General features: G+C 39.5%; 1 protein-coding gene across 6 annotated transcripts in view; it reads right to left on the bottom strand.

The window, feature by feature from the left end:
* Positions 1–16,948, bottom strand: part of PWWP3A (PWWP domain containing 3A, DNA repair factor) — a 33,069-nt gene that overhangs the window by 10,085 nt on the left and 6,036 nt on the right. For 4 of the 6 annotated variants that reach the window (XM_073324364.2, XM_073324365.2, XM_073324363.2 and 1 more), the window contains exons 4-12: positions 14,631–14,722; positions 13,975–14,045; positions 11,327–12,373; positions 8,868–8,987; positions 7,143–7,213; positions 5,828–5,907; positions 4,425–4,485; positions 1,874–1,949; positions 763–813 (exon numbers count right to left, since the gene is read on the bottom strand). In XM_073324364.2, coding sequence (XP_073180465.2) covers positions 763–813; positions 1,874–1,949; positions 4,425–4,485; positions 5,828–5,907; positions 7,143–7,213; positions 8,868–8,987; positions 11,327–12,373; positions 13,975–14,045; positions 14,631–14,722 — 1,669 coding nt within the window. The remainder of the gene's footprint in view (positions 1–762; positions 814–1,873; positions 1,950–4,424; positions 4,486–5,827; positions 5,908–7,142; positions 7,214–8,867; positions 8,988–11,326; positions 12,374–13,974; positions 14,046–14,630; positions 14,723–16,948) is intronic. The other 2 variants (XM_073324368.2, XM_073324369.2) reach the window with 2 other exon arrangements.

Raw genomic sequence — 16,948 nt, 5'->3', positions numbered from 1 at the left:
GGAAAGTTTTCAAAATCTTAAAAATTCTTAAGGGACAGGAAAACTGTTTCCTGCCCAAATTGACATCGAATGCCTCCCCTCCCCCCAAATGCTTCTCTTGATTCCACTTTCTAACATCCCAACTCAATGCTTTGAAGTCTTGATGCTTTCTCTGTATCCTGAATAGTTGGAGTGCTGGGCCCTGCTTAAGCCAGATCCTCACTTCCTTATTTTGGCAGCAGAATGGGACCAACCCTCAGCTCACCCATTTTTTATACCTGTTCTCCCTTCCAGCTCACTGTGAAGACACAAGCACTATCTATAAACACATGGTGCTGGTACCTTGCCAACCATTCACACTGTGTCAAATAAGGAAAAGCTCCCCAGGTCTTAGCAAGTGTCTTGAGGAAAAAAAAACAACAAAAAAAAAAACAGTAGTATGGATTTCACCCTGCTCCATCTCTTTCTCTGGGGGTTGCACTGATGGGAGGAGATGAAGGCAACTAGGTATTTCTGATCTGACAATATGAAACAACTGTTATTCGTTTGCATGAGCACGGAAAAACATGTGCTATAAAAACTAAGATATTTTCATTGCCAAAATTAAAAGGCAAGTTAACAGCAAAATTTTTAGGCATCCCTGAAGTATGTTGTCAGAAAAACTCAGTTACGGAGTTGGAAATCCTAACTGCAAGCATTTGGTAGACTAATATGTAGGAAGCTATCTACACTGGCTAACATGGACAGGAGGAAAAAACTCAGCCTCACCATGGAAATACTTACTGATGTCATCAGCACAGTATTCCAAGAAGGATCCTGTAAAAGAACGACAACCTGAAAAAAAAAAACAAAAAAAAACCTTTTATCAACCCAATTAGAATCGCTGAAAACAAAAAAGTTTGAGATTTTCTACGCAAAGACTGCACCTGAAGAAACTTTACAGCTTTTAGGCAAATATCCTAAATTTAAGGTGCTATAATCAAGACACGATTCAACCATTAAAATACCTTAGTGCAACAGGCATGCAGAGTGAAAATTTTAAAACAGAGAAGCCACTTAAAGATGTCCTGCACAGATAAAGTGCCAATATTTATCAGGTGAACATTTCCAAGCTATGAAGGGTATTCAGCACATTATCTAAACACCACATTGCCCATAATTCAGCACCTTTCAACTGAGCATTTCAAAGCCTAAATATTGACCTGTTTGAAGGTGTGGCCCAAGAGTCTAATGCCAGAACCGACAGCCAGGAACACCTGAGTTCCAATCCCAATTTGTAGGGCAACTCTTTCGGCCATGAGCATGTCACTTGCCTCAGCTTCTTCCTCATCCATCAGATGGGAAAACCTACTTTTTAAAGAGGCGTTCTGAAGATCTGTCAGTCTCTAATGGACTGTGTAAATATTGATTATTTTTTCAGCTTCCATAGCATCCAGCCCACAGCAGGTGGCCCCGTGAAGCCCACAATGCACGGTGCTATAAAATAGAGCGACCACAGAACCCCTTGCACAGCTAACTCATAACTGCGGTGTGGGAGCAGAACAGGAATATGTTTTTTGTCTTTGAACATTTTCTCTTGCAGACTTTATATAATATATAAACTAGAAAACCAGGTGTATACGTTTCTTCTGAGGATTCAAAGCACATTGAAAATATTGATTAATGAAGACTCAGCATCCAATGAGGTATAATTATCACATAGATGGGAAAACCGAGGCACAAAAAGGAAGAGTTAACTTCAGCCTGCAATAAATCCCAGGTCTCAAGTCTTCTACTCTACCACAATGTCCTGTAAGTATAAAGGCCTCAGCTACACTGGATCTAAAGAAAGACAATATTGTGATAGATATATACTAGAATGGACATGGTTGACAGCCTTGACCCATTTGCTTACCTACTCTAACTCTGTAGTCAGCAATCAATTCAATGCACCACTCAATTTCCTGGCTGTAGTCCTCTTTGGCCTTGTCCTACAATAAAAAAAGTTAACAGGTTGGATTTAAACTGAATAATTTTCTCTCTCTCGACCAATCAAAAAATAATGCAGGGATGTTTTGTCAGTGTTTTTCTGCAACAGAGTAGTGTGTCCATTTGCCATCATAAAATGAATAAGTCTTGCTTATGAAATTGCTTGTTTCTATTTCCAAGGGGAGAAATGGTTCCCAAGTTTTTGGACTGCATTATAGAGGAATCTGAAGATTTCTTAAGGCTTGCAGAAGTGCAAGCTAACTTTGGCTGAGTTTTGATCTCTGCCATCCTGCAATTAACACAGAAGTAATTAGATTTTTAAATGAGTAGGGTTCCACACATTACTCAGATTTGAACACCTGCCCCATTTAGGGTTAGGGTTACTGTTGGAAGCTGGTGAACATTCAAAACAAGTCATCTTCTGGGAGTCCAGTCACACTGGGAAGTTGGCTGTAGAATGCATTCTGTTTGACAGCCCAGACAGAATGGTTGTAGGAGCCTGAGCACTCTTCCCCCTCACAAAGAGCAAGTTTCAGAGTAACAGCCGTGTTAGTCTGTATTCGCAAAAAGAAAAGGAGTACTTGTGGCACCGTAGAGACTAACCAATTTATTTGAGCATAAGCTTTTGTGAGCTACAGCTCGCTTCATCAGATGCGTACTGTGGAAAAGTATGCATCTGATGAAGTGAGCTGTAGCCCACGAAAGCTTATGCTCAAATAAATTGGTTAGTCTCTAAGGTGCCACAAGTACTCCTTTTCTTTTTACAAAGAGCAAGGTTTACTTTATACACTCCAAACCAGCCAACTACATTAACTGACTGACAGAAAATAGCATCCACATCTCCCTGTTTCGCAGAATGTATACAACACCCACAATTCGGTCCATTGGTTGGTCTCCAGCCTTGTAAACATACATTCCTTCCCCACTTGCTTGTAGCTGCAGGTTTCCCTCTGCCAGAGCTCACAGGTGAACTGGGATATCTATTCTAGGTCAAAGGGCATTTGAAGCTCATCTGACTCAGCATCAGCTGGGAGAGAGCATGGCTTGCAGTTCCAGTGCAGAGGGATTAATTTTGTCTATTACATAGTGTAACAGCCATTTGATCCATATGGCTGTGAGCTTTATCAGTAAATATAATCCAATAATTTTATCCCTTTAAAATGGTTAAAATACATTTCAGAAATCTGTAAGCTTTCAATGTAGACTAAAAAGAGTACATGCTATTATGAACCCATTTCAAGGATATAGAAAACCCTACTGAAATCAATGCACTTTGTATACTAGTACACAATCCACAAATACACACACGCTAGAAGACACTAAGAAAAACATTTATAGTGAATATAATAAAAGAAAAGGGTATGCATCCGATGAAGTGAGCTGTAGCAAAAGCTTATGCTCAAATAAATTGGTTAGTCTCTACGGTGCCACAAGTACTCCTTTTCTTTTTGCGAATACAGACTAAACACGGCTGTTACTCTGAAACCAGTGAATATAATGTAGCTCATCTTACATGTTAGACATTTATGAGAGAACTCAGTCCTCACTGAATAAATACAAAATATTAAGTACTTTTAAAATACTAAAAACCTGAAGACAATCCAAATACAAATTTTTTGAGAAAGTAATTTGGAGAGTCTTTTGGATTATTTGCCTATGGATTCTTTCTGGTCTTGGCAATGCTTTTGGCACTTGTCTTTTTAAGGTTTGATTTGAATTTTGAAAACCTAAAACTAATTTCAATGAAAATGCAAATGCTCAGGAACAGAAACAATGCACTGTGCTGCTGTAACAAGCTGGAACTTCAGGTCTGTCTCACAAGTATGCTCTAGATGGGCAAAAATTTATGTACCTACTAACGGAGCATTTATGACTTACCAAACTACCACCCATTTAGACAGATTCAAGCAGAAACTCCTTTAGGCCTGGTCTATGCTAGGAAACTAACCAGTTGTAAACAATATCTCTAAGCAGTACTGAAGTGAGTTTAACTCCCAGTGTAGAAAGGACAACACTGTTTTCAGCACTGTTACAGAAATTGTTAAGCTTTCTGTAATGCGTGCTGAATGTGGTTTTGTCCTAAGATGACAGTTAAAGGAAGCCAGTTGCTGACCGCTGTTAGCTATGGATTACCTTACAAGTACAGGCACTTAGAGAGCTGTGAGCTTGGAAGCAGTAAGTCAAACAAAAACTAGTTCTAGAGACTGTCCGAGGTATCCACCCTCCAATGCACCCTCCATTTTGAAAGATGTATCATCCCTTGAATACCTACATTCAATTACTTTGTTCAAGATTACATTCCAGCTGGAAAAGGTTATATGAACAATAGATTTGAAAAAAAGGCAAGATATATTTGCATGAAATTGTATTATGAAATAAAGAACCAATTAAGGCCAATAAGTAGGGATTCTGTTTTAAGGTAATGATATCATATACTGAAGAAAAACGTGAAGTCTGCTTCTTATTACTGTACTTACTATTAGCTTCTGCTTTTCTTTACAGTCAAAGTGCTTTAGATTTCTGAGACCTATAGAGAAACTTCATGGGGGAAAAAAAAAAAAAAAGAGGAACACAGTTAGTGCATACAGACAAGCTTAGATTCTCACCCCACATCCCTCCGAATTCTACATCTTTCTGCAGGTTAGGTTCCATAACTAGTTTAAGAATAGAATTTGTACTAATTTTAATTCTTATGAGCTACCAGTTCATATTCAAGGAACTGTTTGATACTAAACTGGGTAAGGCACAAGACAACAGAACAACGGATTCAGGAGTGACATTGATGAGCTTTGAGGGAAACTATGTCCAGTGGTCTTCGGCTACAGAGATAAAGATGGCCACATGAAGACTGAAGTGCAAGTTTAAAGTTGCTTTGCAGACTTAAGCTAACCCATAAGGACAGTGTTACGAATTACACCTGATAGGACACGCACACAACTGCTGCGAATTAGACCTGGTAGGACACACACACAAATGCTACAAATTACACCTGGTAGGTCACACACAGTTGAATCTAGGCTGAGGCACATAAACAAAGTCCACAACTGCAGAGTTCCCAAAAAACATCAAGTTTATTACGCTCGAGCATGGTGCCCCCCTGCTAGCCAGGTGGGGACTCTGAATACAGATTATACATAGGTTATATACCTCTTAGCAAAGCATGTTGCCCTTGTGCATCGGAAACCTTAGCCAATAAACAAACCCTTTTCTTATCTACCACCTATCCCTGCTTGGTGCATTCCTCGTGCTAAACTAGTATGTTAATTACACAGCATGGTCCTAAAGCGATGCATCAGTAACTTTTATTATCAGGATGGGAGGCCTCACATCAAAGGCCAGGAGACAGGGAGTTAGAGACAGACAAAGAACAGATACCGGGAGTCAAGGCAGGCAAGGCAGGCTGGAGACAAGGAGAAGGATTTTCACAGGAATGCAGTATCAAAGAAACACTCCTCCTGGTGCATGATGTACTTGCTTTTAGACAATGGTGGGCCCCAAACCAAATTGGAGTCACATGTGCTAACTTTTCCTTAACAGGCACCTCCACCTTTACAAAACCGCACATGTTGAGTGTATGTATGATCTGCAACACACTGAACAAAAGTTTGATAAAATGCATGCACATTTTAAGGGGTGGGATGAGGAAGACCTCTCGAGGTTGCTGGCGGTTGTAACAGGATTCCGTGGTGGACATGCCATTAACAGCTAAGAGCTACTTTATGCCAACTCAAAACCAGAACAACTGGCTGCGCTGTGCTGTGCTTCAGTACTAGCAGAAGGAATTCTGTTCGCATTACCTCGGCTACCCTGGTTGTTAAGGCTCTTACCACAATTCTAACAAAAGTTAAGTGAAGTTCGGAAGCTAATCAACAAACTATACCCCTTCGCCGTCTTGCCATTCATGCCCGCTTCTATCAGCCGCACATTTGCTTTTTTATATTTCCGTGTCACTCTTTTTATCTGTTGAAAATATAAAGACAAGTTAACATCCTAGAAACCTGACTGCTTATAAAGCAAATCACATTATTTCCACCTGCATTTTCATATGTTGCTCCACGTACCGTTACAGAAAACAGACATTGAGAGTCAAGTTTAATCTAACAGGCAAACAAATAAAGCGAATAAAATTGGTACACTAAGAACAGCATGCGTGCACATGGCTGTATTAGTGGCTTGATGATGCAATTTATTTTACTTTATTTGAATTTATTCCCTTATTGCTGCACACTGGAAAAAAGCGAAGTAGCATGATCAAAACAAATTTACAGATTAAAGACAAGAATATCTGATAATGTAGAGTTAATTCATCTTTGGATTCTACCTGTGAACACTGTATTATGATGTACATTAATCATTCTTCCCTATCCAGGACAGAGTAATGCGTGTTCACAGCCACAAGAGGGATCACTTTGCTGGCTGTTCTGACAGGTAGCAACATAATACAAAGCAATGAATAAGGAGGAACTCATGAGAGTTTACTACCTAATAGAATGGGTTTCAGTGGAGAATTTATTATGTATTACAAAGCTCTCTGAGTGATTATCACCTTCTACACTGGAATCTGTAGCAAGTGCTCTCTTTAGACACCAGACTTGCAGCTACACACTTCAACAAGCATGTCAGCCTTAACATCTGTGTCTTACTTAAAAGGTGACTGTGATGGGTTCCCAGTGAGGTTTGAAAAGGAAAAATAGTGGTCTTGTGCCCTTTTTTCTACTTTCTAGGGTTTAAAGATCGCATCAAGAGATTTCCCAAAAAAAACATTTTTCGCCCCTGCTCGTTTTTTTACATCCAAAATACAGGTTCTCTCTACCCCAAAATATTATAGTGATTAGAGAATGAGGGAAACATCACAAGAATCAAGACAGATGAGCAATTTAGCAAGGCACTGATTTTTAATCAGGGGGATAAAGCTTTGGCGTGTGGGTTGTTTTTCATTAAAAAAATATTTAATTCAAATGCCTAATGAGCACTTTGAATCTATAAGAGACATTTTTTGTCCAAACCCCTGGTTTTTCAGTGGAACTAAGCACTAAGACATTTTAGATACTACCTTTCTCCACACACCCCCAAAAGATATTCTTCCAGCTAAACTAGAGAAGTTACTAGAGAAGATACTCAATACAGCCATACAGGATTTCAGAATCAGACCCTCGGATCCCGTTTTCAAAAAAGTAGTAAGATGCTGTTCTTACCACTGCTGGCCAATATGGATATCTTGGCAATTTGCACCAGACCAACATCCCTGGTTCAATTGAACATGGTTCTACAGCACAAAAATAAAAGTTAACTGGACTACATAATTAGACAAGTGTAATATTTACATAGCATCATTGATGTTCAAACAAGTAAGACGAGGTCCCTGAACTACAACCTCAAGTTACACTAACAAACAAAAAGAAAAGGAGTACTTGTGGCACCTTAGAGACTAACCAATTTATTTGAGCACTCACGATAGCTCACGAAAGCTCATGCTCAAATAAATTGGTTAGTCTCTAAGGTGCCACAAGTCCTCCTTTTCTTTTTGCGAATACAGACTAACACGGCTGTTACTCTGAAACCTGTCACTAAGAAACAAGGGTCCCTTTGTGCTAGGCATTGTACACAATAAATAAAATGACTGTCCCTGCCCCAGAGATCTTACAATCTCAGTATCTCCTAGGAACACAGGAATTGCAAAACTGGATCAAACTCATGATCCATCTAGTCCAGTGTCCTCTCCAACAGTGGCCAGTGCCAGATGCTTCAGAGGAACATGCAAGCAACCCTGCAGCTGGCAAATATGAAATAATCTGCCCTCCATAACAATCTCAATGCAATCCCAAATAGGTAGAGATTAGTGGCAGGTCTTAAGACATTCTATTAGCATTAACTATAACAATCCTGGATAGTTTTGTTATCCAGATAAGTGCAATCCCTCTTGGGACCCTGGTAAGTTTTTTGGCCTTGACAACATTCTGTGGCAACAAGTTCCACAGAATTATGTGTTCTGTGGGGAAAAAATCCTTTTATTGAAACTGAAATATAATAAATTCATATCCATTAGCTGTTCCCTTGTTCCTGTGTTATGAGACAAGGAGAACAGAAGCTCCTGAGCTAGTCTCTACACTAGTCATTATCCTGTATGTTATCACCATGTCCTTTTGTCATTATCCCTTTTTTAAGGTAAACCAGCCCAATCTTTTCCATCTCTATTTGCACATGAGTTTTTTCCATGGCCTAATCATTCTCATCATCCTTCTTTTAACCCCTAATAAGGATATTGCAGAATTAGTAAGATAGGGTAACAAGTACCACACATAGTATTCAAGAGGAGTGCGCACCACATATTTATATAATGGCATAATAATTTTTTGGAGTGTCCTCCAACATGGATCAGACAGAGAAAAAGATTTGGTGAAGGTGAATGAGGGAGCCAAAGAGACAAGGATAGAAGTTTTTGTGAACTATGCCTAGAGGGAAGCAAGAGTGGTGTGACAGGGTGCGAAGTGGATACTTCTAGTTCCATGTTGGGACTAGATAGCATACACATCCCCTGACATTCACCCACACCTGGAGCGAGAGGGGAGAAAGACAAGTCATCACATCATAGTGGTTCTTTCCAAAGACTACTGTAGTACTGGTAAAAGGAATTGACTGTCAGAGGCCTGAAGGAAACCCATATTTCTGGGAGCAGAGACAGAAGACAACATGACCTGAGGATATTCCTTTAAGAGGAGTTTGCATGCAGCTTCTGGAGCTGTGCATGAACATGCTGCCACACTCAAATGAACAAAATGACATTCACAGTTTCTAACAAGAACAAGTCTAATGAATAAAAACATTTATGTTTGTTACCAAGGTATTAGTAAACAAAGTCTAAATCATATTTAAGTCTTCAATGACTAAGGCTCACAGAAATAGTTACATTCTCTTCTTACCTTGACGTAAAAGAATACTAGGAAGTTCTTCATCTTCTTCTTCCTCATCTACCAAAGTTGTATCGAGAGATATCTCTCCTGGAGAGCTAAACTTCAAAGACAGATCAGAGGATTCCAATCCTGTAAGCAAAGTGAGAAGAACTGTTTTATCATAATTTTTTTCTGGTCGAGCGAGGTATCTTAATTTGAAAAATATCCCAATATTATTTTGAATTACAGAGTTAATTACATCTATTAAGCTATCACAATTTGCCATTGTGCATTCCAACTTAAGCACACTGACAACTCCATTTGATTTTAATGGAGTTACTTCAAACTTACCCTGATGTAAAATCAGAATCTGGCCAGTGAATAAAGAGTTAAGAGCTTAAGAAATTAGGAAGAGGAGGGAAGCAGGACTTCTGTAAATAAGTGTCTGGAAACAGTAAGGATCTTTAAAAAAGAAGGGGGTGGGGAAGAGACTTCTGCTAGGGTAGAATCCTTATGACTTAGAGAAAGGGAGAAAGTCAAAAGGTTGCATGGACTGCCTGAATTGAAGGAAACAATATAATACATTTTAGACAGACAAGCTAGTAGCAGTGTTGAGTACTGGAGAAATAATTATTCAAATATAAAATGATACACACGAATTAGTTCACAGGTATTTAGCCATATTTTACAGGGTGGCTTGCCCTTGGGCTAGGGAGCCTGGGGCCAAACCAACCCTGATTACACAATGAGCCCTACCTGAGGGGAATAAGGCAATTCCATATGAAGGGCAGAAGATGGCTGCAGTCAGGGGGAAGCTCAGAAGACTGCAGAGGAGCTCCTGCAGGGAAGACCCTGAGACCAAGGGAATTGCTCCAGCTAGGAAGAACTGGGAGTAGCCTGCAAAGGCAAAAGGGACTCTGACCGACCAGGGGAGTTTTGTCTATAAACTAGATAAAGGCTGGAGAGACAACTTTTGCATTTAGTTTTGAAACTTTAAGTTAATAAATTAAACCCTACAGAAGGCAGTGGTGACCAGACTGGAAAAACCTTGTGCGGAGTTGTTTGGGGATCCAAGAAGGGAAACTGAGGTGAGGGACTGCATGCTGGGCTGCCCTGAGGCCATAGGGTATGCGATGAAGTGGCTACTCGTCTGCATCATATGATTCCACTAAGCCACACAACAGGATCTACAGAGATTAATCCATAAGTAAGAAGTTCAGTGTTGTCCCACACACTGGAAAAAAATAAGAATATATTTGTAGATATGATACTAGCCTGCTTCTTTGCACAGTATGAAAATAAAGAAAGCAGCAAGCTATGGCTTGGTTTTGACTAAGACAGTCTTTGAAAAAATGTAGTGGCAAGGAAGCATCTAAACACTTGTTACTAATTTAATTGACTTCGTAATTTGAAATAGAACAATTGACGCTCTTTAGAACAGTGAATTTGGGAAAAAAAGAAATCAAACAAGATACAAAAGAGCAGTAAGAGAGGCAAGGTGTGAAATTGACTGCTCAAAATACAAATATTGCCAAAGATTATCTGCCTCCTTATAACAATACACTTGTCAATGGATGTAGAAATTGTAGATATTCAAGTAGTAAAACATCAAGCCAAGGTCAAACGATGAAGGAGACTGAAGCCAAGAATTAACACTGGAGAATTACAGGAGGAATCAACAAGGCATTAAAATATAAGCTTGTGCAATTTTCACGTGAACTGTTCAGCGAAGGAACCAGAACCCCTAAAAAGTGCGCTAAGAAACTTATCAGTTATTAGAATGCTGAAGAGCAGGAAAAATCCTACCAATTAATGGAAGGTTTGCAAGTTTCCACTATATTTCTTAGTAACATTGAACTGCAAAATAGGCAGATAATTATCTGACAGTGCACAAAAAGTTAAAACATTTAGTAAAGCGGAAATGATATGTTATGGGTACTGTAAAGATGCTCATTGTCCCCCCACATTAACATCTTGTTAGTAGAGAGAGCCAATGATTATACCACTGTATAATGTTTCTCTAAACAAAAGCTCACTGTTGTAATGATTATTGTATCGGATATTTACATGAATAGGATTTGTAAAAACTTCCTAAATGAAGAGTTTAACAAACAACAAAAATAAAATTTAGTAAATCACATCTAGTACTGGTAAATTATTCTGTATCGTAACTCTCAACCCAAAGCATTGTTGGAATGCAGAAACTGTTGAACTGTCCATCTCACTGAGCAATTCTGAAATTTCCCAAACAGGGAAATATCTTCCTTCTAGCCAATATGACTGAACAGTTTCCACATTTAAATTTCAGGGAAACTTTTTTTTTTTTAAAAAAAGATAAAGTCAGAGGGACTGGCCATGATGGACTTTAGTATAAAATGAGTATTGAGAGAATCCCTTCCCCAAGATATTGCAACTTCCCACAAAAATAGATAAGCAATATTTGAAAATCAAATGACAAAAGTCCTAGTTCCCCCAATGAAATACTCTACCTTCTTCGTCTTCATCAAAATCAGGTAGCTGACAGTTTTTAGCTTTATTCACAGGACTGTGTGAAGTATCCTTATTCTCCTCTTTTTTAAGCTCAGAAAGAGGGCTATCAGAATATTTTTTGTGTTTAGAAGCCCCAAATAAAGGTTCATAGCAACTTATGCATCCCCCTTTTCTGTGCAGAGGTGAAACTGCAGTAGTCCTTTGTTTCCAGCTAGCACACTTTGAATTCACAGGCTTTTTGCTCCCATCTAACATTTTATATTTCCTTGCAGGAGCGTCTCTCTCTTCACTGATGTTACTCTCTAATTCAGGTGAGGTACTCGTAATAGAAAAATCCAGAAATCTCTTTTTGCGCAGACCCCTAACATTTGGCCTTGTTCCAGCAGATATTAACATAGTAGAATTGCAGAAAGCAGATACTGGGGTACTCTCTCTAACAAAAACATGTTCTGAATCATCTGGAAATTTAGTGCTAAGAGATGAGGGTTCGCCTGCATCTCTTGGTCTCTTTCTTCCTTTCTTACTTTTCTCATTCTCTTTTAGCAAAAGTGATGAGCTTTTTCCTGTTTTCGACTTTGGCAACAATTTGGATTTTACTTTTTTCTGTTTAGTTAATGTTTTTACTTTTGATTTAGATGTCTTGCAATGCTGACCTTCTGACCTCCACGTGCTAGAAAAGTCCCCAGATTTAGATACTGAAGATTTTCTTCCATTTCCACACGTTTTAGCTGTCTCCTTGGAACTGAGCCGACATTTTTGTTTGGTTTTTTTTGTATCAGTTTGTGGGCTGGGTGTCTTTTGTTCCCTTTTCTTCTTCAAGGTCTCACCCCCTTCCAATTCTATTTTTGGGGGAGATATTGGACACCTAGTCACAGGAGGAGATAATGAAGTTCTTATTTTCTTTTCTTTCTGGGCTGATCGAGTAGTTCGTCCCTCGACTGAAGGCCTTACTTGTTTTGGAGAGGCACTCAAAATATCTAGAGCGATTTTAAGAGCCTTGCGATACTTCAGTTCTTCCACAGCATGACTAGGTTTATTCCTCTGGTCTGTTGAAAGAGGCATGCAAGAAGTTATGACAACTTTTCCTTTGTGTATTAAAAATACGATGTACTGTTTTTATAGTACCTCTTGCACAGTGCATCACAGAATGCATGGCAAAAAGCACCATTAGTTTTAAAGGAAGACAGTAAGTAAATGCGAACAAAAAGGCTCATTTTCTTGGATTACAAATTTGAAATAGACTTGTACAGGTTAAAAACACATCCTGGCAAAGATTCTCTGTTATGTCTCCGACGGTGCAGCACGGAAAGCCTAGCACAGGGGAAGGAAAAGCAAAATTGAATAAAAGAGCATATAACTAAACTGCTACCAAAATGGTCATCAGACCATTTTCCACAAGCAGATTTGAGATGCCAACTAAATGAAGCAAGCTGGAAACCCATAAGGAAAATGATTCACAGGCATTAAGGCCAGTAGAGACCATTACAATCTTCTAGTCTGATCTCCTGCGTAACAAAGGCCAAAGAACCTTGCTCAGTAAACTGTGCATCAGGGCCATAACTTCTGATTAAACTTTATAGCATCTCTTTCCTAAAGATACCCAGTCCTGATTTAAAGACTTCAGATTATGAAGACTCCACAACATCCCTAGGTAAGGTGTTCCAATGGTGAATTACACTCGCTGTTAAAAATGTGCACCTTATTTCGTATCTGAATTTGTCTAGTCTCAGCTTCCAACCACTGGATCCAAATATGCCTTTTCCTGCTATACTAAAGTGCCCTTTCCTGTCAGAAGTCTCTTCCCCATACAGGTATTGGTAGACTGATCAAATCACCTCAAAACTTCTCTTGGATAAATAGACTGAAGCCAGGTCAACACTTGCAAGGATTTGCCGGTATAGTGATACTGGTATACTACAGCAGCAAAGCACTCTTGCGTGGATGCAATTCATACTGGGAAAACTTTTTCCAGTATAAAACTTATACCACCCCTCCTAACAAAATAAGGTATACCAGCAAAAACTGAATCTACAGTAGGGGCTTTTGGCAGCAGAGCAACATCAGTCACACCTCATCAGACCCCTGACCGACATAGCTAAGCTGGCAACAAGTTTTTAGCGTACATCTGGCCTGAACTTCTTCAACTAGGAGACATCTTTTCCCGACATGGAGCCTGGAGACAGAAAAATGAAGCAGCTTTGCCCAAGGCAACATAGCAAATCAGTGGCAGAGCCATAATCAGAACTCAAGACCTGCTGACTCCCATTTGTCCTCATGCCTGTAAGAATAAAGTTTCCATATCTGTGTTGCTTCACACACCATTTCCAAATTACAAATAATTTAAACATGGGAGTTTAGAGATCTATAGGTGACCATCTTACTACTAAATAAGCTTTTCTTAAAAAATAACTGTTACATGGCTTGCACAGAAGTCACTCCTCAGAGTACAGATTGGTATCACATTACAGAGATGGCATATTTGGGGAGCATCAGAGGTAGTTGTTTGTGATGTTTCATGTATCCACATGGAGACTGTTTTTGGAAGCCTCCCAGGGAAATGAATGAGTCAGGTATTTAGATATTCACCCACCCATTTCTTCCTTTTCTACCACCCATGTAAAGCATTAAAAACTTTAAAGTATCCCACCTAATTCAGAGGCAATGACTTTTATGCGCTCCTCCTTCAAAGGCTCCGTGTCCGTACAGTTCACATTAGTCCTGAAAATACAGTAAAATTGTCCTTGAGTCTTAAATTGGTAATGACATGACATTGTTTTAGAAGTCTCATTTTCTTTAGGCAATATGAAATCAATACCTCTTCCTCAGAATTTTGAATAGCAGAAATCAACTGTCATATTGACAGAAAAACATTGCAACTTGCTGGTTAGTGTGGACTGCATGGCCAATAATAAAATCAAGAGGTTGACTGGTAAGGTGGAATATATCAAGTCCACTATCTAAAATATTTCAATGATTACATGATACTATACTGAAGTACAGTAATCAAAAAAGAAATTTTATCTTTTGCCTTCTGAAATACAAGGAGGGTTTGCTATTTTTAATGACCATGAAACAGGTTTCAAATCAAAACCTAGAACAGTTTAAGAATGGCATGTTAGTACAATTCAACAGTCATAAGATTTTATGCATTTAAAAACTGACAAAATTCTGGTTAGCCAACAAGACACTTCAGAAATCAATTAATCTTGTTTTAGAGACAGCTTCAAGAACCAATGATTACAGTATGTTTGCCATACATTTGCATTCTTAAATATAAGATGATTAATGACAAGGGTACTTAACTGTTCTTCCAGACCGAGTATTTCAACTTTGAAAGAGGCTGCTTTTGCTTTAGAAACAATTGGTCTTCTGGAAGTTCTGATTTTGTATAAAACCTAAATGAAGAAGGAAGTATAATTTTTACAGCCATGCACACAATGTTCATAAGAGTAAAAATGGCATACAGCATGCATCCCAAATGAAGGCATGAGGAGAAACTCAGAAAGCTATGCTGTAAGGAAGAGCCTCATCCTAGCTATATCGGATATGGGATATGCAATGGAATCCATCTTTACATTAAGTATTCCCCCTCCTCACACAATTTTTTATAACATTATTTGCATATCAAACTATTAATGGAACAGTACTACCTAGGCACACTGACGTCCCTGAAGCCTTGGAAAGTACCACAATATCAATGTTAGCTTTTAGTCAAAACATGCAACATTGCCTGTAACTGTTTTTTTAAGGTTTCAGAGTAGCAGCCGTGTTAGTCTGTATTCGCAAAAAGAAAAGGAGGACTTGGGGCACCTTAGAGACTAACCAATTTATCTGAGCATAAGCTTTTGTGAGCTAAAGCTCAATTCATCGGATGCATTCAGTGGAAAATACAGTGAGGAGATTTATATACACACAGAACATGAAAAAATGGGTGTTATCATACACACTGTTAGGAGAGTGATCACTTAAGATGAGCTATTACCAGCAGGGGTGGGGGGGGGGGAAGAGAACCTTTTGTAGTGATAATCAAGGTGGGCCATTTCCAGCAGTTAACAGGAACGTCCGAGGAGCAGTGGGGGGTGGGGGAGGTGGGAAATAAACATGGGGAAATAGTTTTACTTTGTGTAATGACACATCCACTCCCAGTCTCTATTCAAACCTAAGTTAATTGTATCCAGTTTGCAAATTAATTCCAATTCAGCAGTCTCTTGTTGGAGTCTGTTTTTTAAGTCTTTTTGTTGTAATATTGTGACCTTTAGGTCTGAAATCGAGTGACCAGAGAGATTGAAGTGTTCTCCGACTGGTTTATGAATGTTCAAAAAGAAAAGGAGGACTTGTGGCACCTTAGAGACTAACCAATTTATTTGAGCATGAGCTTTCGTGAGCTACAGCTCACTTCATCGGATGTATACCGTGGAAACTGCAGCAGACTTTATATATACACAGAGAATATGAAACAATACCTCCTCCCACCCTACTGTCCTGCTGGCAATAGCTTATCTAAAGTGATCATCAGGTTGGGCCATTTCCAGCACAAATCCAGGTTCTCACCCCCTCCACCCCCCCACACAAACTCACTCTCCTGCTGGTAATAGCTCATCCAAACTGACCACTCTCCAAGTTTAAATCCAAGTTAAACCAGAATATCGGGGGGGGAAGGGGGAAGGAAAAAACAAGAGGAAATAGGCTACTTTGCATAATGACTTAGCCACTCCCAGTCTCTATTTAAACCTAAATTAATAGTATCCAATTTGCAAATGAATTCCAATTCAGCAGTTTCTCGCTGGAGTCTGGATTTGAACTTTTTTTGTTTTAAGATAGCGACCTTCATGTCTGTGATTGCGTGACCAGAGAGATTGAAGTGTTCTCCGACTGGTTTATGAATGTTATAATTCTTGACATCTGATTTGTGTCCATTTATTCTTTTACGTAGAGACTGTCCAGTTTGACCAATGTCCATGGCAGAGGGGCATTGCTGGCACATGATGGCATATCACATTGGTGGATGTGCAGGTGAACGAGCCTCTGATGGTGTGGCTGGTGTTATTAGGCCCTGTGATGGTGTCCCCTGAATGCTAATAAACAATGGTCACATAAACACCACCCTATACCGGAAACCTACTGACCGCTATTCCTACCTGCATGCCTCCAGCTTTCACCCTGACCACATCACACGATCCATCGTCTACAGCCAAGCTCTGCGATACAACCGCATTTGCTCCAACCCCTCAGAGACAAACACCTACAAGATCTCTGTCAAGCTTTCTTACAACTACAATACCCACCTGCGGAAGTAAAGAAACAGATTGATAGAGCCAGAAGAGTTCCCAGAAGTTACCTACTACAGGACAGGCCTAACAAAGAAAATAACAGAACGCCACTAGCCGTCACCCTTCAGCCCCCAACTAAAACCCCTCCAACGCATTATTAAGGATCTACAACCTATCCTAAAGGATGACCCAACACTCTCACAAATCTTGGGAGACAGGCCAGTCCTTGCCTACAGACAGCCCCGCAACCTGAAGCAAATACTCACCAACAACCACATACCACACAACAGAACCACTAACCCAGGAACTTATCCTTGCAACAAAGCCCGTTGCCAATTGTGCCCACATATC

This window comes from Lepidochelys kempii, chromosome 25, assembly GCF_965140285.1.
Source record: "Lepidochelys kempii isolate rLepKem1 chromosome 25, rLepKem1.hap1, whole genome shotgun sequence".
NCBI lineage: Eukaryota > Metazoa > Chordata > Testudines > Cheloniidae > Lepidochelys > Lepidochelys kempii.
This window is presented reverse-complemented; position numbering and strand designations above follow the sequence as displayed.